Source organism: Microtus oregoni, unplaced genomic scaffold (genome assembly GCF_018167655.1).
Source record: "Microtus oregoni isolate MIOR12 unplaced genomic scaffold, Mior012 000067F_ref0000223, whole genome shotgun sequence".
Taxonomy (NCBI): domain Eukaryota; kingdom Metazoa; phylum Chordata; class Mammalia; order Rodentia; family Cricetidae; genus Microtus; species Microtus oregoni.
Window position 1 is genome coordinate 1,933,478 of NW_024543974.1, and position 23,858 is coordinate 1,957,335.

At 44.5% G+C, this 23,858-nt stretch overlaps 1 protein-coding gene across 1 annotated transcript; it reads left to right on the forward strand.

Moving 5' to 3' along the window:
• Positions 1-918: 918 nt before the first annotated feature.
• On the forward strand, positions 919-18,422 carry LOC121440466 (gamma-aminobutyric acid receptor subunit epsilon-like). The gene is given in 9 exon segments (XM_041641236.1): positions 919-1,047; positions 4,601-6,012; positions 6,382-6,449; positions 11,458-11,678; positions 12,386-12,468; positions 13,732-13,866; positions 17,026-17,178; positions 17,304-17,503; positions 17,736-18,422. Coding segments are annotated over 9 exon segments (2,715 nt in total). The 5' UTR covers positions 919-991; the 3' UTR covers positions 18,123-18,422.
• The last annotated feature ends 5,436 nt before the right edge of the window (positions 18,423-23,858 follow it).

Sequence of the window (23,858 nt, forward strand, 5' to 3'; positions counted from 1 at the left end):
GGTCTATGCAAAAGAAGTACTCCAAGAATGCTGGAAATTCTTGGTATGCTACCTCACCTCTAGGCTTTCTCATTTCTTCCTTTGGTATTCTCTAGAGCAGAGATCTAAGAAAAATTCCCCTGCCCTTTTGCAGAGGGGCAGTTTCCAAAGCCTCCTCTGACACCCAGGCCCCAAGCCTGAACAGAAAACAATGTTGAGTCCATACCCCTGAGGGATTCAGTCTTCCAGTGAATGCCTTTGCCGGATCCCCAGCTGGTGACTGTTCCCTTGCCTCCTGGGTACACTTGGAATTGGCCTGTAGATGGAATCAGATCAGAGGTTACTAGGGAGAAGCCCTAAACACCTATTCCTGCCTGCACTAAGGGTGGTACTGAATTATCCAGCTTCCTTCAGAGGCCAGCAGATGTGCTCGAAAAGGCTGGAGGGTGTGGAGCAAGACCAGGAAAAATCAGCAAGGCTACGGAGGAAGATGGGGAAGAGCAATGGGGCTCAACAGGTAGTAAGGAAGAACACAAGGACCTCAGAGCCAATCAGGGTTTTGGAAGGGGTCGCAGCAAAGTGCCCCCCACCCGCCTGCCTGCGCGCACCTGGCCCAGCCAGTGGAGGCTCCCCAAGCCACAAGCGCTAGCGCGTTTTCCCCAAGCCCAGGGCCTCACGCTGCAGGCTCGCCTCCTCCTCACTCCTTCCGTCCCCCGCCCTGGCTGTCTGGCAGCGCCGCAGTGCTGGCTGCTGGGGGCCCTGGCGACAAGGCTCCCTCCTCTCCACCCCCCTGCCTGCCCGCCCCAGCCTTGCTCCCTGCTGCCGCAATCATGTCGTTGGAGATTTCCATCGGGGCTTAGGGGGCGGGCCCACGGTGAGGAGGGAGCGCGGGCTGGGGCGGGGCGAGTGGGAGGAGTGAAAGTTGGAGCCCAACAAAACCATCCACCTCTCTCTGAGCGGCCAGACCTGCGCTGCGACCTCAACACAGGTGGTCGCGCCAGGCAACGCCGAGATGTTGCCCAAAGTTCTCCTGATGCTCCTCAACATATTCCTGGCTCTCCAGTGGAGGTGAGTCTCCATCCCAACACCCGACAGCCCACTGTGTCCAGCAGGCTTCCGGGACCCCCGGGGTTTCTTGATCCCAGCTCCCGCTGTGCCAAGGCGTTGTCCAGATGGCAAAGCCAGCCTGGACCCTTGTTCCCTCGACGCGCACCACCCTCCCATGTGCCCCCTTGTAGGAGGGCGGGCGTCCCGGGCTGACAACGGTGAGCGCGGGGAAGGTAGGTGGGACTGTCTGATTTTGGCGTCGTGGACTCCGGTTGGCCCTCAAAGCCCTGGAGCGGGCGGCCAAGCAGCAAGAGCACCTGGTTCCCTTTCACAGTCTACGCAGGAAGAGGGGAAAGGGCGCGTGGAAACATCTAGAGCTAGCGCGTACAACTTGGGGTGGCTGGAGACTTTGGGAAGGTGGCTCCTGGGCTAAGGGGCCTGAAGTGCCTTGAAATGCTTGAGTGTTTCCTATTCTGTTCACTCTTGCTCACATTTTTCCCCCGGAGCGCCTGCTGAGTACTAGGCAAGATGCCAGGCAACTCTGGCTTTACTTGTTTCCCCATCCCGTCGCATTTTCTTCCAGTCCCAGGCAGGAGCCTGAGCCTTGGTTATCTCAGTGTTCCCATCCCTTCTGCCTCCCTTTTCCCAAGGCACCCTGCTTGGTCTTGGGGGCAGACCTGAGCCAGAGGCTGGAATATTTATCTTTCCTGAGGTCTGTGGTTTGTGGCCTGGATTTCTAGCCCCCTCCCTTTTTCTGTTTTTTCTTGAGCAGCCAGCCTTCCTCCATTAATCCCCTGACCCTGAGCATTGGTAAAAAGAGTGTCCCTAGGATTTCTGGCATTTTACGGTGGAAGATGATTGCTTCCTGTGTTTTTGAATTCCCTTTTCTTTCTTTTCATTTTGGAGACTGTTTTTCTGTGGTGTGTGAGCTGTCAGAAGTTTCTAGCTTCTTCATTTGTCGAAGTTTCTAGAAGTCTCCATGGCATTTGGCTTGGGTCTTTTCATTTGTTTGTTTTGAGGAGGGGCAATGTGTCTTCTCTCCCCACCCCAGGTTATAGCCCCTCAGGGAGGCATATGTGGCTCTCTGCTGACTCCCTGGTGCCCTAAGGTGAGGCTGGCCTCTGCAGGGCCTTGGTAAATGTTTCTAAATGCGAATTAGCAATTTCTTGTTATCTATGTCCCTTTAGATGGGATTTTTCTGGGACCAAAGATGGCTGAGGATGAGGGAGGGGGCGTGAAGAAGAAGGGAGGGAGATGAGAGGGAAAAAACAGCCCATCCAGCGGGGGTGGGGGCGGGGGGAACAGACACTGACATGTGCACACACTGTCAGCATGGCAACCTGTGATGTCAAGAAAGGGGGGGGGGTGGCAGTGGAGGGTTTTGGACCAAACTTTGGTTTGATCCAAGCTCAGCTTCAAATCAGATGTATGATTTTGAGCATATTTCTCCCCTATATGGTTTATCCATCAGTAAATTGAAAAGACCAGCATTTTTGAGAAAGAAACCCAGGGCCTTCCTTGGGCTCCCTTGCTCTCATCTTCAGCCAGATTTGGAAGGTGGTAGTGCAGAGCTTCAGTATCATGCAAGATTATCACATTTGGAGGGCTGTGGATGTCTGAAAAGTTTCCTTGGAAAATCCCACTAGGCCAATGTGCTTTTCTAAGCTTTATTCTTTATAGCCTTGAGAAAGAGCTTGGTGGCTTTTTGGAGATGGGTATGGATACACAGGAGCTTCTTAACCCCAAAGATCTCAAGGTGTGGCTGTTTGTTTACACTGACAAAATCAAATTGAAGGATCACCCCCCCCCCACACACACTCATTATTTTCCTTGAAGGCCTAGTAGAGGGACTCTGATCCCTATTGTTGGCCCTTTCTCTTCAGAGACCTAGGGGATAAGCCTCTAGATGCCTCGGAGACTTAAATTAAAAAGCCTTAGAGAAGAAGACATCATGTAGAGATGGTATTTGAAAGTGGAAATGCTTTTCCCAAACCCAGTCCTTGCTTAGCCCACTATGGGAATTAGCCATTTCACAAATGAGAAATAGCTCTAGTTTAGCACATCTGTATGCCAATTAAACTATTCTAAAAGCTCAGAACACTGTAGGAAAAATATGCACTTTTGATGCTCAATTGTCTGTTCCCTGATCTGCAGCACAGGGACCTGCTCATCCTAGTATCTTGCTCCATTTTAGGGATTAAATTTGCCTGGTAGCTTCAAAATACAATTTTACAAGTGTAATACACAAATATGAAAACGCAGCGATCATAAATGAACAACAGCTCAGTGAATTTTCTTAAAGTAAGCATGATTAGGTAACCAGCACCTAGATGATAAGGAAACAATCTCCCCTGCAGCCCCAAGCCTCATCAAATGTACAGACTTCCTCAAGGAAACCTCTCTCTTGCCTTTGAACATCAAATGTTAATTAGTGCTGATATCATTTTCAAAGGCTTTTAATTGTATTTTTTCAAGGATATATAGTAAACTGTATTTCTACATAGCCACAATCAACCTTAATATTAATGAAGAAACCAATGGTCAATTATTTTCTCTGCCCCCTATCTACCAACCACCCATTTTAACATGGATTTTTTTAATGAATAACTCTCAGATGTTATATCATTTTGTATGTAAATATTGTAGTCATTAAGGGCTACAATAAAATATCATTATCACAGCAAATATTTAAGAATGATTTATTCATGCTTCAGTTATTCTCTACTATATAATTTTTACAGTTTTGGTTTTAAAAATCAGGACTCAAGTGTTATCTACATATTAGCCAGTGGAATTTTTTTATTGTTAAAATGCCTTTTTACCAAATTAGAACCCCTATATAGAAAGTTGTTGAAATAATAAGCCTACAACTGATAAGCCATCACAAAATGACCAGAGTGGGGCCCTTTCATCCTGATCTCTAGCAGTATGGGGACTTTCATATATTAACAAATGAATTTCTAAATTGTGGTTGTTATTAAAAATATTATCATTATTATTGCTATTGTCGTTATTGGCCCTGGTACCTAAGATGCTCTCCTATTGGTTATCCATTTCCTGGGTCCAGTACACAGTATAGAGACAGCCACAAAGCCTGCCTTTCTCCACTCAGTATGAGGATTACGGAACCATGCCAGAAATTTTCAGTCCTATCTGCTTGCAAGCTTTCCTCAGCAGCTCCTGGCCTTTGGCTTGCCCTGTCCTCTCAGGTGCTGAGACTCAGGCAGTTGTAAGGCCTAGGTTAGTAACAGCACACAGCAGCTGATTGGCCAGAGTTCACGCAAACAATGCCCACCTACTTGATTGTACACAAAATGGTTTCTGAAAATTTAGTCTAATGTTTGTTGCTGACGATTTTAAAGTAAAGAATTATGAAAGGAGGAATGCATACAAAGTCACCAAAGAGCAATAAGATTTAAAAGGAATTAGCAAATTTCATTTGTTAGTGCCTCCTCAGTTACTATCACTATTCACTAATTAAGCCTTGCCCTGTGAATATTTTGGTTTCCTTCTGTCCCAAAAGACATCAGGCTGATTAGAAGGTAGGACTTAATTTTTTGATCATATATTCTAGGGTTGGACCTCATGTTGAGCTGGAGAATAAGCACCCTGTCCAAGAAAATGTAGTCTTCGGCCCTCAGCCTAGGCCTGTGCCTCAGCCTCTGCTTGATCCTGAATCCCCTGCTGATGATGATGTATTCTTCGGCCCTCAGCCACAGCCACAGGCCAAATCCCTGGGCCATGATGATGATGTAGTCTTTAGCTCCCAGCCTCATCCTCTGCCTCATCCCCAGCCTCTGCCCCAGCCACAGCCTGAGCCAGAGCCTCAGCCCCAACCCCAGCCTCAGCCCCAGCCTCAGCCCCAACCGCAGCCTCAGCCCCAGCCCCAGCCCCTGGCTGGGTGCCAGCCTCTGCCTCAGCCCCTGCCCTGGCCCCTTCCTCAGCCCCAGCCGGAGCCGGAGCCGGAGCCCCAGCCGGAGCCAGAGCCCCAACCCCAGCCTGAGCCCCAGCCTGAGCCCCAGCCTGAGCCCCAGCCCCATCCTCTGCCTTGGCCCCTGCCCTTGCCCCATCCCCAGCCTGAACCTCAGCCTCAGCCTGAACCCCAGCCTGAACCCCAGCCTGAACCCCAGCCTCAACCAGAGCCCCAGCCTCAGCCCGAGCCCCACCCTCACCCTGAACCCCAGACCCCAGTCCAGCTCCAGGCTGGGCGCAAACCCAGGCCCAGGCCCCAGCCTGAGCCCCAGCCGGAGCCTCAGCCCCAGCCGAAGCCGAAGCCTCAGCCGAAGCCGGAGCCCCTGCCAGAGCCTGAGCCCCTGCCGGAGCCTGAGCCCCAGCCCCAACCGGAGCCTGAGCCCCAGCCGGAGCCTGAGCCCCAGCCCCAACCGGAGCCCCAGCCGGAGCCCCAGCCGGAGCCCCAGCCGGAGCCCCAGCCGGAACCCGAGCCTGAGCCCGAGCCTGAGCCCGAACGGGAACCAGAGCCAGAGCCAGAGCCCCAGCCGGAGCCGGAGCCGGAGCCTGAGCCTGAGCCTGAGCCTGAGCCTGAGCCCGAACCGGAACCAGAGCCAGAGCCCCAGCCGGAGCCTGAGCCTGAGCCCGAACCGGAACCAGAACCAGAGCCCCAGCCGGAGCCTGAGCCTGAGCCCGAACCGGAGCCAGAGCCGGAGCCTCAGCAGGAGTCCCAGCAGGAGCCCGAGCCAGACCACCAGCCGCACCCCCAGCCACATCCCCAGCCGCACCCCTAGCCGGACCCTCAGCCGGACCCTCAGCCAGATCCTCAGCCTGACCCCGAGCCTGAACCGGAGATGAAGCCAGAACCCCAGTACCAGCAGGAGCTTCAGCCTAGTGGAAAGAAGCTTCCAGCAGAAGAAACACAACTTGCCGCTGACTGCATGACTGGGGGCTCAGGAGAGAACCTGGCAAGAGCTTCTCGAATCCTTAACACCATCCTAAGTAACTACGACCATAAACTGCGCCCTGGCATTGGAAGTAAGTAAACAGAAGAAAGCCGTCTCCTCTCTGAAGGAAAAGCAGGTTTCATATGTAGTTTGGGCAATGAACCTGGGTTATATATAGGTGGAGGTGCCACATACAGGAACACCTTGGTCTGATGCACCAGGTAAGCCACAAGGACTCCTTTAGGTCAACACTTTCCCCTTCTTTTACCCTCAGTTTTTCCAATTCCAAAATACGATTTATGGCCTGAAGTTGTGTGTGTGTCTAACCTTAAAGTCCATGGGGCTTTCTGTGAAAGAACAAAGGAAGTAGGGTTGGCCCTCTCCCCTCCCTTTTGATAACTCCCTCCTTGGTGCCATGTCTTTATGTGACATTTACCCTGTACTGCTTCTTACCTTACAGAGAAGCCCACTGTGGTCACTGTTGAAATCTTTGTCAACAGCCTCGGGCCTATTTCCACCCTAGACATGGTGAGTACAGAGCTTTGATGACAGTTTTTCCTAGACTGGGCACCGAGATAAGGGGCCTGCCACTTACTCTTGCTTTCTGCTCTTTGTGTTACTACTACAAGAGGTAGGTTTCTGTTGTTGTTTGGGGGATCAGGTTGGGATTTTTTAGCCACAATTAATCTGAGAACATGAATGGAAAAGGTAAGTCCTTTGCTGCCTGAAGAGGACCTTTGGAATTGTTACTCGAGTTTTTCATTCAAAGTAAAAACAATAAAATAACTTAAATACCACAATGGAATGTCTCTCTTTTGTCTGATTATTCTGATAAACTTAAATCTATAGCTGCCTTTTCTTGCTGTCCCTATAATTTTTTCTTAATCCTTTTGTCTCCTTTCCTTTCCACTGTTATCAATATGATCCTCAGCTAACCTTCAGCATCGTCTATTTGAAATATGTAAATATATCCTTGCCCAGCCCTAATGAGTAAGCTTCCTCAGTGATGTGCCTCTGTTTTTTTTCTTTTTTCCTATTTATTTATTTGCTTGTTTGTTTTTGTTGTTCTATACATTTTTCTCTGCTCCCCTCCCTCCTCTCTATCCTTCTACCTTCTCCCGTGACCCCCATGATCCCAGTTTACTAAGGAGATCTAGTCTTTTTTTCCTTCCTATTTAGATCCATGTATGTCTTTGGGTCCTGTTTGTTGTCTAGGTTCTCTGGAATTGTGGATTGTAGGCTGATGTTTCTTTGCTTTTTGTCTAAAAGCCAGTTATGAGTGAGTGTATTAGTCTTTCTGAGTCTGGGTTACCTCACTCAATATGGTTTTTTTCTAGATCCATCCATTTGGCTACTAATTTCAAGATGAGTTCAACCCCACAATCTAGCAAGTGAAATAATCACACAGAAACTGTATTAATTAAATCACTGCTTGGCCCATTAGCTCTAGCTTCTTATTGGCTGACTCTTACATCTCGATTTAACCCATTTGTATTAATCTGTGTATTGCCACGTGGCTGTGGCTTACCGGGTAAAGTTCCCAGCTTCTGTCTCTGGTGGTGGCTCCATGGCATCTTTTTGACTCCACCCTTCTTTCTCCCAGCATTCAGTTCAGCTTTCCCCACCTAGCTAAGTTCTGCCCTGCCATAGGTCCAAAGCAGTTTCTTTCTTCATTAATGGTAATCACAGCACACAGAGGGGACTCCACATTACATGCCCTCTCCTATGACTCTTCTTTTTCACCCCATTGAAGTCCATAGACTGTGACCACACTATATTATGCAAATACCAGGACAACCTTGTACCACAGAGGGGGACTTTTGTTCAAGTTTGAGATTATGTTGCTCTACTTTTTCACTCATTCAGGGTCCAGCTTGGATAACATCTTGTTCATGACAATTTCTTTGACTCACATAGCAGCTGATTAATCCCTTCATACACCATGCCTGTCTCTGGGCATTCACATTTTCATGGCTCACAAGTAGCTTATCTTCTTATCTCGATTATTTCATGGTAACTAATTGTTTTATGTTGGTCTTGGTCTCTCTGTTATGAACTACTTGATGCTAAGAACATAGTATATGGTAGCTGACCAAATGAGTTACAAAAGATGCTCTGCAAAATTCATATGTGTAGTATCTGACAAAGAAAGGTTGTGATAACCAGCTCTGTAATGTCCATGGACTTGGTTTGTCCAAAGGTAGAGCCAGTTTTAACATACTTAAGCCTAATAAGCACTGTGTGATCTGGGTGAGTTGAGAGCCTTGATGTTGAGATGGGTGTTCCTGATAGACTCGGAGGTAAGTAACCTTAATGGAATGCACACTGTTTCCATAGAGTGAGTGAAAGAGTAGCTCAGAATGGCTTTTTCCTTTTTATTATGCTCTTTCTCTTTATTATGCCACTCTAAATTCTAGCAAGCTGACTCTTTTTCTTTATTAGTAAGCTTCCCACCTTTACTTAGTTAGTGTTGGCTAAATTTCATAGGCTTATAAGGAGGAGAGACCACACCCATTGATAAATACAACAAATGATCTAAGTTGTTTGGCTCTGTATTCTGAATGTCCCATAAAACCAAAAAACAGTGGCAAACTTGTCAGGCAATTTGTGTAGGTTATAATTTGGGGGGACTAGTTTCTATTCTCCACGAGAGTACTTGTGGCAGCAGGCCATTAGCCCCACTTAAGCGCCATCTCTCCTTGTTCAACATCTATTAGTCTCTCTAGCACTAACTTCGCCTTAGCTTCTATTTATGCAATCTAATCATCTGTAAGTCACTCGGCTAGATGTCATACACAGAGCTGGGTCAGCATAGGACCAGCAGCCTGATTTATTTAACTAATAAGACTTTTTAAACCTTCTAAAGCCTTATATGATACATAATTCCCCCAGAAGTTTCAGTTTCTACATAGTTCTACATAATTCAATAAAATGGGGGGGGCAGTCCCTGTGCTTGTTCAGCCTGCTTCTAATTCATTTGCCGAGGAGAACATAGGTGTCTAGCATATGATTCTGCCAATGCTCCAGCATGGATTATCTCTGTTGTTCTTTGTGGCAGTCAAGTACCCTTTTCTGACCTCACCATTTGAAGCTATTGATCGTCTCAGCAAGGTTTGTTGGTCAATGGAATAGCAACCCAGTCAGTGGAGTTGGTGAAGTGGATATTTGGCCCCAGTCACTGGAGCAGGTAGAAGAGGAAAGAGAAACCTAAAACCATAGCATTGTAATCAAATATTTCTACTCCCTTCCTTGTTTACCTCTGAAAACACCCAGTCTGGCCTTAAAAGCAGTGACTAGTCTGAGAAAAATTTCCTGGTCACAGTATCCCCTTTTGCTAATACTGGCTGGCTCTTACTATGGTAATTATTGCAGGTGATTCTAATTAAGTCAATTCTGAAACACAGCTTTTCTGTTTTAGCTAAACTAATCTCTAGTTCCCTGTCAAACTGAGGGAAAATTGAATCGCAAACCATTAGTTATATGTTGATGTATGAGGAATTTATAATTGCTATCTTCTTAAACAGCAGTGGCATATTTCTTTTGAATATCGTATAGCAGACCTCCAGCACAGCTGCAGGAGACGCAAGTTCCCCATCACCCACCATACAGTGCATGTGCTAGGATGCAGATGAGACTTGGCCAGCTACTAGGAAAGTGCAAATTCTTTGAAGGCTCTTTGTGAGGGTAGATGGAGTAGGGCAGGACAGAACATGACAGGACAGGACTGGGCAAGATCAGGAGTTCGGCATTATCTGCCAGCTTTTCTAGTTTATTGTGGTAAAAACGTTGGCCTTTCTTTTCTGGCTACCAGCAGTCGAGTGACTTATGAGGCAGGGTCTTACTCATTTTCCTAGGCTGGCCTTGCTTCAATCTAGCCCAGGTGTGACCCGAACATTTCATCCTCCTGCCTCAGCCTCCCAAGTATCTAAGATTACAGGCCTGTGTCATCAGACCCATCTGATACTTGTTCGTTGGTGCAAGATTATTCAGGAAAGACCTGGGGAAGTTGGACTTTGATACCCAAAGAGCATTTTTGTTGTGCGTGTGAAGAAAACAAATGATAGGATAAAGATAGGGTAACGGTGCTCTGAGTGGCAGGGCCGCTGTACCATCATTGGCTGTGGAACTTTGCACATCTTATCTGAGTCTCAGTTTATCTTCTAAAATAAATTAGGCAACCTGCCTTTAATTGTGCTGCGGCATAGCGTTGGTGCTTGCTTCAAATTAATTACAATTGTATCGCCATCTGTGTATTGGCCTACAAGCCTCAGCCACATAAACTTCTTGCTTCTTGTACGTCTTAATAAATATCTCCTAGATGTTTAAAAGACAGTTTATGGGATCCATAATATGGAGAGACTACATGATCATGGAACTATCTATTCATGTGCACACACTCTTCAGAGATTATGTGGGCACTTATTTGAAAGGAAAAATAAAGCAAAGCACAAACATAATTCTCCTTGTTAAAAAATGACAATAGATAGACATTTTTCTTGTGAGTCAAATCGCTTCATTTTAAAATATAATTCTGTGAAATGAATGGTTGGGTTTAATTAATAGCTGTGTGCCATGAATAAAAGCTGAAAGGGAACCTTTTCTATGTACAATGAGTTGTGTGTGCTTATGCATTTCTGAGCACTTTTGAGCTGGGATTTTTGGTTTGTAGTGTATGGGCTGAAAGAGTGTTGACAGAGTAGGAGCAGCACTATGGCCCTCTATAACTACAGTGACTACTGAGCTCAGCTGTGTAGAGACCCACCATAGCCCAGGGATTTATTGATGAAGGCAATATGCATATTTGAGAATATTACTCTCTTCTCAGAACATTTGACATTGGAAAATGCCTGCATCCAAACATATGTTGCTTTACTCCTTGTAGTCCTAGGTGGATGCAACTTAAAGGTCTGTCGATGACATGAGGCCTTTGCCTACTGGTAGAGAGAGGAGAGGCCACAGTGTCAGCTACAGACAGCAGCAAAGCTGTTTGAGGGAGCTTCCCATGCAGATGACGCAGAATATTTACAACTTTGAGATTATCCCAGGCTTTGTAGCAAGATCCCATATCAAACAACAAAACAAAAATGATGAAATGTCACTTCTGGAGATTCGTTCTCCAGAACAGGATTTACACTTTCTTTGCATTCTTCTACAAGGCACAAAGGAGTTTTGTATAAGAAAGTAGAATGTAGTGAACTCATTTGTGGCAACCCTTTCTACAGTTATGAGCTGTGGAAGAATAGCATTAATCACTATAGAATGTGGGGACTTAACTCTCTTACTTGTGGCAATTGAGCACGATGTGACTGATTTCTTGGCTGTGTTAATGTCTGAGACCCTTTCAGTCATGAGACTGAAAGAACTGGGTAGAAAAAAGGAACTCCATCCCTCTTCTGCTTCTTGGGCCAGTGTACCATGTATTCTACTATGCTGTCTTCAGGGTTCCATGTTAAGAATTAACAAACATCCCATTTGCATGTGACTATCCCTTGTCTACTTGGCCCCAAGTATATGGTTTTCTGTCCCTTCCCACCAGGAATATTCCATTGACATCATCTTCTACCAGTCCTGGTATGATGAGCGGCTTCGTTACAATGACAGCTTTGAGACCCTTGTTCTACATGGCAACGTGGTGAAACAGTTGTGGATCCAGGATACCTATTTTAGGAATTCTAAGAGGACTCATGAATATGATGTCACCATGCCCAACCAGATGGCTCTTATCCACAAGGATGGAAAGGTGTTGTATTCAGTTAGGTATGTCAAACCTTTAGTGTTTCATCTCCTAGGACTCTCTCACTCTTTCAGAAAATTTTAGCTAAGGACTCTTAAGTAGATATATCATCTTGAATAATATTCCTAAAAGCCTGTGCAACTTTTCTAGACCAGGAATTCAATCTCTTCCTGTGCAGATATAGATACTGAGATCTTAAAATAAAAGATACTGGTTAAATACACATTTCAAGTTTATGACAAACTTGTGAGCTTTTCTTTGCCCCACAGTCCTTGAAGATGCCAGCATGACTGCATTGCCTGGACAATTCCATCCCAAGTGGGCACTGTATATAAGGACACGTCCACGGTGGTGGAATTGTCCAGGCAGAGTAGAAATACATCGGTTGAAGAGGTGTCAAGACTAGGCTACATAACTTGAGTGCCTGGAAGGAGATTCTCATATCAGCAGTGTGGGGCATGAGGGTGATGGAGAAGAGTATGGGGGTAGAACATAGAGCACTGGGCTGAGCAAGCAAGAATGATCAATCTAGTCGGGTCCATGTGCTTCTCTGATGATGGAGCCCAATAGTCAGATATTAGAAGATCTTCTTCCCTCTTTGTATCACTCCTTTGAGCTTTTTGTCTTAAATTCTACTGATGCCATTCATTGGAGGTGATCCCCTGGTCAGTGTTGAGTGAATACCTAAGTGCCCAGAGCCAGCCTAACAAGGCTCCTTTCTCCCTTCCAGGATGGCCATTGATGCGAGCTGCTCACTCCACATGCTCAAATTTCCAATGGACTCTCACTCTTGCCCTCTGTCTTTCTCTAGCTGTGAGTACCTTCTTAGGTTTCTGGGGATCCAGAGATATGCTGGGCCCCTCTTTTTCTCATCTTTACCTTTTACATTTTCTGCTTCTGCTTTTGTTCCTGTGACAATGCCAAGGTTGCTGCGAGCCTCCATCTTCCGTCCTCACCTCCTTTCCTGCCAAAAAAGCTGTGTTTGCATTACCTTGGCTTTATGTTGGGTTCTTTCCTTACCCCTGCGTTACCTTAAGCTAGTCCCCTGCTTCTGAAGTGTACCTGAAGTATGTCTGCTCCTCTCCATTTCTGCCTTGATTCTGGGCTTTATCATCTTCTGCTTAAACTTCTGCAACATCTCCACTTTGAAACAGAACATGTCCTAAGATAAATTCATTGTCTTTTCCCAACTCCTGCCTCAAAAGCAAATGTGTTGCTTATGTGTTGCTATTGGCCTCATTGAAGGACACCATCACCCACCCAGCTGTCCAAGCCAAGAACTCTGACACTGCCCTCTCGTTAACCTCCCACATTTACTCAGTGCACACATGCTGTTAATGTTCCCTCTGAGTCTCTATGGATCCCACCTATTTCTCTGCTTTCTTAGCTCTCATTCCTGCCTTTGCTCACTTTGTTGTGTCTAAGACTACTGCACTAGCATTCCATAAGTGGCACCATGCCAACATGCTTACACACTTAGGACCAGAGTGACCCAGCTAAAACACCATGTGAACCAGGTCACTTCCTCATTTCAAATCTTTCCTTAGCTGTCATGGATCAATTCTAAATTCCTTAAAAATGAACCTTCATGACAGGACCCCTGCTGCTTTCTGTGACAAAATCCATCTGTGAAGTGGAGTCGCCCTAAAATTTTGCTGTTTTCATGTTCCCCTCTCTGTGCTTCCCTTTCACGCTTTTCAGCCACATCTATATGGAGGATGTTTACTTTCCCAATTTAAAGTAAAGTCTTTTCCATGTGTGTCCCCAAGTGAGTGATCTTTCCCTACTTTGCCCATTGTTCCGTGGACAGCTCCAAAAACCCCAGCTGTGTGGCCTCACTCAATGAAATGTGAGTGCTGGAGGGGTTAGTTCATGGCTTACTCTTCTGTGAATTCAGATCCCAGGGCAAATGTGCTTATTGAATGGACTCCAACAACCAGGCCAGAGGCAAGGTCCAAAAGCTCGTGAAGCTAGCGTCAAAACTCCAAACCATGGCTAAAGCTAACACCGTGCTGGTGGGCCACTCCGCTGAACTTCCCAGTCTCATTCACTCCTCTTTTCCATGTTGATTTTCAGTTTCCTATGACGAGCATGAGATGGTCTACAAGTGGGAGAATTTCAAGCTTGAAATCAATGAGAATGCTTGGAAGTCATTCGACTTTGATTTTAGAGGAATGTACAACAAAACTGAAATCATCTCCACCCCAGTTGGTAGGTGTCCAGAGGGAGCCCAGGTTGGGCAGAGTCTGAGGGAATAGTACCAATACCTGGAAATGACTGTCTGTATAAATGCTATGTAAAGAACACATGGAAACACTGTGTAGGACATCACTTCTCTCTTATACATGCTAAGTACTTACAACTGTTTGCAGAGGAAACTGAGACTTTATAGCTATGTCTCAGTCTTATCTGCAAAGAAGTAAGTGCTTTGCCAAGCCCCTTGCAAGATGAGGTAAGTAGATTCATTTTTATGACTTTCGGAATGTTCATCTACTTTACTTTTTAGACCCTTTGGGTTCAATGTCTTTTTTATGTCACTGGTTTACTTAGACAACTTTGGAGAGGAGGTACTTGTGTGATTTATCTTCAGTCAGAACTAATCCAGGCTGGTTGAGTGGGAATCAAGTTCTACCCTAGAAGGAGGGAGAAGGGGAAGCTAGCATAATGATGGCAGCTAGTGGGGGTTGGGAGAGTCTGCAGGTAGTAGTAACTCAGCTGCAGCGCAGCAACATTATCTTAAAGAAGCAACTGTGAAAAGCAGATTGCCACCAAATACTTCATAATGAAATAAACATCGACATGGTGATATTTTTATTTTCTGATCTTTTCCTAACAAAGATGAAAGGGGCAGATTCTGGGTCTCTTAACTTGTAGCTCCCGAATAGATGTGAGCATCTTTGCTTGTGTTCCTAGGTGATCTGAATGAGGAGCCAAGGAATCTTCCCAGGGTAGCTCTGAGAGCAACCCTGGACCCTCTTCACATGTACTGACAAGAAAGTGGATGGAGCAGGTCACCCAGCCAGCCTTTTGTCATGGGAAGCATTTGGCTTTGCTACTGTGTGTTGACACAAAATCTGCTTTTGCCACTATTGGTCACTGGGTGAGGGAAGCTCACGCTTACCCGGCTAAAACTTTGCTTGCATAGTACTAAGCAGGGGATGGACGCTGTTTTACAAATGCTTTTCCTTTTTCATGGGGAGCTCTGAGAAAGCTACTTTGCTTCCTTTGGCTTTGGGGTCCTTGCTCTTCTACTAGATAACCATGGGCCTGCCTCTTAGCTCTCTGCCCCTCAGTTTCTCCAGGTAGGTGGAGACCCATCATCAGAACTGTCAGAGGAGACAAGGCTCATGGGCTTTCAAGTCACTAGTGGTTCCGTTTAGTAGATGGTTTGCACATTGTTTCAAAATGGTGCCCTAGTGACTACAAAGCCCCAGAGCCAGGATCATCGATCGGTAAAGCAAAGGCAGTGGGTAAGCACCAGCTCTCCCTATGGAGACAAGAATAGGTCTTTCTTCTCTTCTGCTAAAGATAACCTATTCTTAACTCATGCTTTCTCCACTAACAGGGTTATCTTTGAAATAGATCCCAACTCTCCCAGTTCAACCCTGAAGCAGTTCCTTCCAGCTAGAACGCAAATATACTCATTTTTCAGGGTTTAGAATGCAGCAATGCCCTACAACTTGGGCCACATTGGACCTTAGAGCAGAGTCTCTGCTTCAGGAGCTTCTCAGAAAGTAGAGCCCTGCCTGTAGTAAGTGAGCCATCCTTTACTGATGGTTGTTGAGCCTCTGAGGAAATCTTGCCATGATCAGGAGTTTAGCATCTGGCAGAGAGACTTCTTCCTTTTCTAGATAGTTCTTCCTATCAGGAAATACTTCTTATTCATCTGTAATGAGAATCTCTGGGATGTTTACTCATGATCCTAGTTCTTTTCCCTTACAACTATCCAGTTTACCCTAACTGACATCATTCTTCCGCTATGTCAAATTTAAAGGCCTAGTGCCACTGTCAGAGCTTTGCTTTCTTCTGTTCTATTGGGACTATGCTCCCCAATTCCTTCTCTTCTCTTTCTCTTCAATGTCTTCAGTTCATGAATCTTCTAGATAGTCTTTTTAATTTTGTCTTTTTGACAGTGCTACTAACAACCATGATCTGGACAAAAGCAGGTAAGAGCAACAATCATCTTTAGTACATTGTTTTGTCTTGGCTGCCAGCTCTAGACATCTTTCTTCCATTGGTTTTGCTTCTTCGCTCATCAGAAAGAAGGAAACACATGTTAGTATCCTTCTCTTGGCAAATTTCTAACTTTTAATAAATTAGGAAATTTCTTCCTTAGAAATTTAAAGAACAAGAAATCCAACAGCATAATACATCTTGTAACAACCATATAAACTCAGATGTGAAGGGAATTTTAAGTCACAGTCAAGACTCCAAGGCAGAAGAGCTAATAATTTGATCACTCTGGCTAGTAGCATAGTGTGGTCTGATGTAGCGCTGGAGAAATTCTAGTGTGAAATATACTGCTACTCCGGAACCAAGTTTTCCACTAGTCCCAGAGCACTTTTTGCCATTTCTCACAAGAATATAGAAACTTTATTCATCCAGTACCAGTGCTTCTGACAGCTGGAGAAAAGGCCCACTCCAGACTTGCCAGCACCTGGTCTGTTTCCTGGAGTGTCTTCAGTGTAGACAACTAGTGTTGGAGTCTGCTTTCTTTCCAGGGTTATTGCCCATGGGTAGCAAACATCACTGAATAACACTACCTTCCATGTTATTCCAGGCTTGGTTGGTTATGGGCTAAGCTGAAGGCTTTACATGAGCTCTTCCTGGTAGGGACTTGAAAGTCCACGTAATTCAAAGTCACAGAAGTCTATAACATCACAGAAGTGTAAATTCAGGGCTTGGCTTCACCGAAAAGTCATAGTTGAAGCAATTTAATATCCAGTAACACGTGAATAGTAAAAAAGATGCTCTGGGCAAACCAAGTATGGAGTCATAATACCATGAAGAGTGTTAGAGACAGCCTGCGTAACAGAGGTCATAATACCAGGAAGAGTGTTAGAGACAGCCTGTGTAACAGAGTATGCCAGCTGGAGCTACAGGTTTCAGCAGCTTTTAACAGATCCCTTGCTATTGAGAGGAAGAACAATGAAGTGAGAGGATTTATTACTACTCTCATGCTGACTTATCTCTCAACTGGCCAGGTGTCTTAGAGTAAGTCTCCCCTCTGGTTTTCTACTGGATTGCATTGAAAATAGTGTGCCTTTATTCTAGAACTCTGGTAGGATGTTTTTGAGCTGGGCAGTGGAATCCAAGATATATATGTGGTGTTAGACGTCAGGCCAGAGCGGTGTGTTTTATGTCTTTCAGGTGACTTCATGGTCATGACCTTCTTCTTCAACATGAGCAGGCGGTTTGGCTTCATTGTCTTTCAAAACTATGTCCCTTCATCTGTGACCACAATGCTCTCCTGGGTCTCCTTCTGGATCAAGATAGAGGCTTCTGCAGCCAGGACCTCTGTAGGTAAGAAAGTATGTGATCGTATGTTTGGGCATGTGTCAGAAGAAAAATCCTTGTTTCTGCTATCCTGTAAGCAGTTTAATGCATAGGTCAGAAGCTTAGCCCACTTTCACTCCTTGCTCTTATAGGAGTCAGTTCTGTAGTCACCATGGCCACGCTGGGCACCCTTTCCCGTAAGAATTTCCCACGAGTCTCCTATTTCACAGCTTTGGACTTGTATATTTCCATTTGTTTCGTCTTGTGCTTCTGTACTCTACTAGAGTTTGCTGTGCTGAACTACCTGATCTACAACGAGACGAAACGACAGACTTCTCCAAAGCTGTACCATGTAAGTACCAGCTGTTGGTGTGGGCAGCAAAGCTTTAGATGAGGGTACTAGCTTCCCAAGTGATTGGAAATTCCCTGGGGTCGTGGAGGAAATAAACCTCCTGGTGTGATGGTGGAAATCCCAGAGGGCCCAGAACTAGTATGGCAAGTGTAGTTTCTAGAAAATTCTAGGCAACCTTTACTCTTGGTTCACATCTCCTTGACTGTTTCCTTCTTTTTTTTCTCTGTTTCAGCTTGCATCCGGTAGCCATGCTAATACACGTACTCGTGCTCGTGCCCGCACCCACGCTCGTGCCCGTGCCCGTGCCCGCCAGCAGCAGGAAGTGTTTGTATGTGAGATCATCACCTATGACAGGAATGCTGAAGAGGAGCATCAGTATTGCCCAGTCCAGCAGTCAAGAATACCCCAGTGTCCTCGGAGGCGATGTGACAGGAGCTATGTGTGCTTCAGGATTCTCAGGAGATACCTCTGCATGGCTCCTGGTTGTGAAGGCAACACCTGCCAGCGAGGCTGCATCTGCATCCATGTTTACTGCTTGGATAACTACTCGCGCGTGCTTTTCCCTATTACATTCTTTTTCTTCAATCTGCTCTACTGGCTGATTTACCTTAACCTGTAGGCTCCAGCTGGTAGCTTATGGGGCAGCCTCCGCAGTTCCCCAGGAGGTGTCAAGCCCCTTTGCCAAGGGAGTTGGGAGATAACAGCAACAGCATCAGAGGTACCTAGAGAGAGTTTTTCCTAACCTGGTTCCCAGTGCAAGCCTATAGAGAGTTTGTCTCTACTGGCCTTCTCCCCCTTAGCCTGCTCACTCAGTCAACAGCCATTCTCAAGTAATGGCCCACCTCTCTATTCTTCAAAGAGCATTCATGATGCTCAATGTGCCACATTTGAGCAGATAAGATACCTCCCAATGGTATTAACAGTTACTGACTTTCCCCAGAAGCCCATGCTTCCCTTAGTGATGATGCTAAGGGGCCCAGCTCAGGCTAAGCCCCAGAACGCACAGAGCAACAATATAGCAGGAAGAGTGTCCCCACCCTTAAGTCTTTAAGTCAGACCATTAGATTCTTGTTTTTTCCTTGACCTCCCTCCCTCTCCACATACACACACACAATCTCTGTAGAAGGTGAGGAACAAGCAAGTGGGCATATTTGGGAAACTGACTCCTCTCAGTTGCTGTGCCATCTCCGTCTCCCCACCTGCCTCCATCTGCAGTACCAATTCACTTCCCTTCATCCAATGGGTATCTATTTGTGTGTGAAATATTTGTAATTTCCCTTGCTTTGTATGCCCCTTCTTCCTCCTCCTTGACCCTTGTGATTCGTTATGTAACTTCCCCAGTGACTTTCCCAGCCCTGATCCAGGTACTAGGCTTTGGTGACTCACTGGGACCAAGAAACTGAGTACATTGTTTGGCAGCAGCCATTAGCTGCCACTGATTGGTGCTCACCTCAGGCACAGTCTAAATGTTTGACTGCTTTCTTGGCCCCTGGACCCGAAAGCCAGTCCACTGCCATCCCTGGGGCGCTCACACAATTGCAATCAATTGAACTCCCTTAAATTTATATAGACTTTTCCCTTTGGAAAAATACTTTTGACAAACCATTTCTATTTGGAGTCTTGTTCTAGCCCTGTGACATCTTTGGGCACAGTTTGTTCTCCATTTGCAGATGGCAACCTTGAGGTACAGATTTCTATGTGACTGTGGGTCTTGCTGAAAGCCAATCGAGTGCCCCCTTGTCACCTGCTAAAAGCACATGGCAGGGCTAGGAAGCTTTGATCACCATGACTCAATTTTGTTTCCCCTGCTGGCACCCCAGTGGCAGGGCATAGAGTAATGACAGCCCCCCTGAAGCATGGCCCTGCTCCTAACTAGGCCTGAGGTGACCAGACTGCTCTGCAGGTTGAACTCCTGCCTCCAGTAACCCAGTGAGATGAGTTTGTACGTGTCCCAATGCTTGTATATGCTGAACAGAATCTGTGTCTGTACTTTGTGTGTGTGTGTGGGGGGGTAGGGATTGGGAAATTCATCTGCTTTTCGTCACCATCATTTGTAAAGGGGAAATATGTAAATAAAGCTATCAGCAAAGCATTCAAGATGTGGCTGATTTTTCTCTTCTTCCAAGCTTATTTTTAATTAAATCTATTGCTTGACATGAGAGGATCAAATAATAGATAATCTTATATACATACCAAATTCATTCTGATCAGGATCATGCCCACCACCCTCTCTTATCTCCCTTTTGCTCCTGCCAAGCCCACTTCTCCCTCCCATTTTCAAGTGTGTTTTCTGTTTGGTTGCTTTCGTGATCCCTTGAGTAACAAGGGCTGCCTAAACATGAACATGTTCTCTACTCACCTACCAGACATGTGCTAAGTGACCTCCTCTCATTAGTAGTTACAAAATGGACAGAGGCAGCAACCAGTATGTGTGGCTGCCTTCATACATTCCTTGACCTACTTTCATTCTCTCTGTGTTCCCTTTATAGTGCTTTTCACTCTTGTGCCTACTTTATTAGAGTTAGAAAGCCCCAAGATTCCAACAGGTTCAGATCATCTCACACAATTCCCGATGTAGAACCCTGTGAAGATGGAGATGCTTTGGCACAAAGAAAGAAAACATTTTCTTTCTGTCACACAACCCACAACTTGTAGAGTCTGTTATACTGTCTGTCAGTGGAGTGAAGTTATATTCCAGAAATCTTGATACCCTTGCCCCAAATAAAAATCATTTGTTGAGCTGGAGAACTAAGTTGTTTAACCCTCAAAAGAAGTTTCTGAAGGTATGTATTGAGAAATGTTAGCCCTTGTATCCTGTAATACTTCTATATCAAACAATAACAGGAACCTAGAGGAGACAAAAGTGTGGATAGCTGATATTTTTGTCATAACATTCTTACTGTGATGTTCAACTACTTTTTCTTACAAGAAACCTATATACCTGACGTTTCAACGTGGGACTAGCCAAATCCACTTAAAAACCTGAGAGAGCTTGCGAAATTATTCTAGATAAAAAAGAATAGAGTTAAATATGGCTTCTTGATAGCAGCACTTTCTCGGGTGGGCTCTGCTTGCTAGAGGCAAGTACTCTCATTTAAGAGAGGCTTCCTGACTCAGCTTTTATTTCAAGGACAGTCTGGTCTATAGAGTGAGTTCCAGGACAGCCAAAGATACTCAGAGAAACCCTGTCTCAAAAAGCTAAAAACTAAAAGTAAAAATAAAAGAAATAGAGTTTAAAATAAAGCCATGTAAAGATGAAAAATGCACAGAGAGTCTGGATATTGTATGTTATTTTGTTGTCTTTGAATTGCATGACTTCTGAGGAAAGAGTAACAGCTGCTAAAAGACATTTGATTATAAATGCTGCTGAAATCAACAAATATATTTGGAAAATGCCTTGACTTTAAAATAAAAGTCAAAAGATATGTTACTTTGGGCAAGAGGTTTCGCTTTTGTTTCCACAAGAAATGAGAGGCTGTGGATTCAATCTGACGTTTGACCAAGGAAAACCCCTGAGAAATCTCTGGTAGAAGTGGATGGCCCAGATGTCTGAGTTATACATCCAGAATAGTTTCAAGACTGCTGCCTGAGATGATCAAGACTCACAGAATATTCCATTCAGGACTTGACCATAATTCAAAATTTTCTTTAGGTCCCCATAAGATTATCAGTGTTCCCAATCAGCAGGAAGCAGCCTATAAAACTATGCCCACATTCCCAAAAAATGGATTATGAATACTTATCTTTGTTTAGAGTGTTGGTTACAAGATGTTATGGATAATGGTCTGGAAGGACAAAAAGCTAAACAAAGGATATTAGATTTAGAGTTCTTGGGTTTTTTTTATTTATATCTTTTTAAGGTGGGGAAGTGCTGTGGGACAATGGTTTTACCCTGTAAAGATTTGTTTCTTGTACTTGTTTGATAAAACGCTAATTAGTCAGCAGCCAGGCAGGAAGTAGAGGCAGGACAATGAGAACAGGAGAATTCTGAGAGAGGAAAAATTCAGTCTGCATTTCATGACCCAGGCACAGAAGAAGCCAGACACAAAGCAAGCAAGATGTGACTGCCTCCCCAAAAAAGGTACCAAGCCATGTGGCTAAAACAGGCAAGTATTATGGGCTAATATAAGTTATAAAAGTTAATAAGAAGCCTGAACTGATAGGCCAATCAGTTTATGATTAATATAGACCTCTGTGTGTTTCTTTGGGGCTAAACAGCTGCGGGACCAGGAGGGACAGTAAAGCGTCAGTCAACATATGCCCTTGAATATGACTCAGTTGTAGAGTGTGCGCCTAGCATGCACAGAGCCCTAGATTTAGCCCCCAGTGCTACAGAAATATGAAAGTATCTTCATTCCTACTGCATATTTTCTGATGTCCTAACCCACTGCAAATATACTTGGAACATGTGATGTTTCCTCCCTTTTGCTTTTTAAATTAAAAGACACAAGGGAAAATGGCCATCTGAATCTTAAGAAAGTAGACAAATAAATTGTGAGCACACGATTTAAATTTAAATGTGCTTTGAAACATCAAAATAGCACAAATAAGATTCCATAATTGTTCTACAAAAAAAATGTATGATATCTAATACCCATATTTGTGGGTCTTAAAAAACAAGCAATCAAGTGTTTAAAAATAAGAAAATTGAAATAGTAACTGGGCATACACCTGAAAAAGTAATGAGGAAAATATATTAGTAAAACCCATAAAATGTAGCTAATAGTAAATTTATATAAGGCAATCTTAATTTAAGCATTTTAGTTACTAAATACAATGGAAGACAAGAAGCTCAGCATCAAAATCTAGAGACTAAAAAGGATGAAAACTGCATCACAGAAGTATGTGGTAAGGAAGAATTTTTAGTATAAACAGTATAGAGACAACTCAGGCGTATGAAACACAATAAAACAGCCTCTTTCCTTTCATATTGAAATTAAAGATGCTTGTTTCCATGAGAAAGGGAAAAGGGGAGAAAGCAGAATAGAAGGTGAAGATGAGTAAAATTTATTTTATCTATGTTTTAAAAGACAAAATCCCTCTAGGGATAATATTGGTGAGTATGTTTACATACTTGATGTAGGAAAGTGCCTTTGAAACATGACATAAAATACCAGATACTGTAAAGGAAATTGCTTAAAATATTTCACATAAAAAAATAACAAAAACCAAAAAGTATATAGAATAAAACAAATACACATTCACAGGTGAGTTTTCAGTGAACATAGTTTCTAAGCTTAAGACAGATATAATTTTTTATGTGTATCTTTGTATGTGTGGGTGGGGGTGGCGAGTGTAGGTCATTACACTAGTATAAGTAGGAAATCATGAAAGTGGAGGGGTTGATCTAGGAAGGAGGACAAAAGAGAGAGAGAGAGAGAGAGAGAGAGAGAGAGAGAGAGAGATATGAAACTGAGAGAAGGGAACTAGCCAGAAAGAGGGAGAGCTGTGGGCAAAAGGATGAATTCAGACAAAGTATACGGTATGCATGTATATACGTATGAAAACACTGTAATGAAAACTATTACTTGGTATGCTATATTTTATGGCATTTGTTTACTTATTGTCAGATTGTACAACTGTAAAATCAGAGAAAAACTTGCAGGAGTCAGCCCTCCCCTTCTACCATGAGGGTTCTGGGAACTGAACTCAAGTAATCAGGTTTGGTAGCAAGCATCTTTACCCACTCAACAGACTCTCTAGTAAAGGAAAGCAAACCTAGGTATAAAGTCAAAACGATTCCTAGGCAGTTTTTAAGAAGCTTGGTGTACCCAAAGTGCTTCCAAGTGACTGAATGAATTCCTTCAAGACTTCTGACACCCTGCTGGTCTCTTTTGCTGATAAGAGTAATGGATAAACAGGCCTTAGTGAGAAAGTAGCTATGCTGTGGGAATTGCTAAAAACATGCAGTTCTGCAAATCAAATCATTGTCCAGTTACATTGAATTTCAGATAAATTTTGGTATGAATATGTGTGGCACAAATAATAAAAACCCAGAGACCGATATTGGGGTTCAACCTGAAGATCAGAAAAGCAAAGCAGCCAGGCCACTAGAGAGTTCTTAACTCTAAGAAATCCGTAGGCTGTAAGATTCCTGCTACCAGGAATCTCAGAATGAGACAGGGCTGAGAGCTGTCTCTTTCTATTTTATGTTCTTCTCTAGTGCTGGGATTAAAGCCGTGCACCACTACTTCTAGGCTTCTATGGCAAACTAGTGTGGCTACTGGGATTTAAGGTGTGTGCCACCACTGCCTGGTCTGTATGGTTGACCAGTGGGGCTGTTTTACTCTCTGATCTTCAGGCAAACTTTATTTATTAAAATACAAATGAAATATCACTACAAATATGCTTCCTT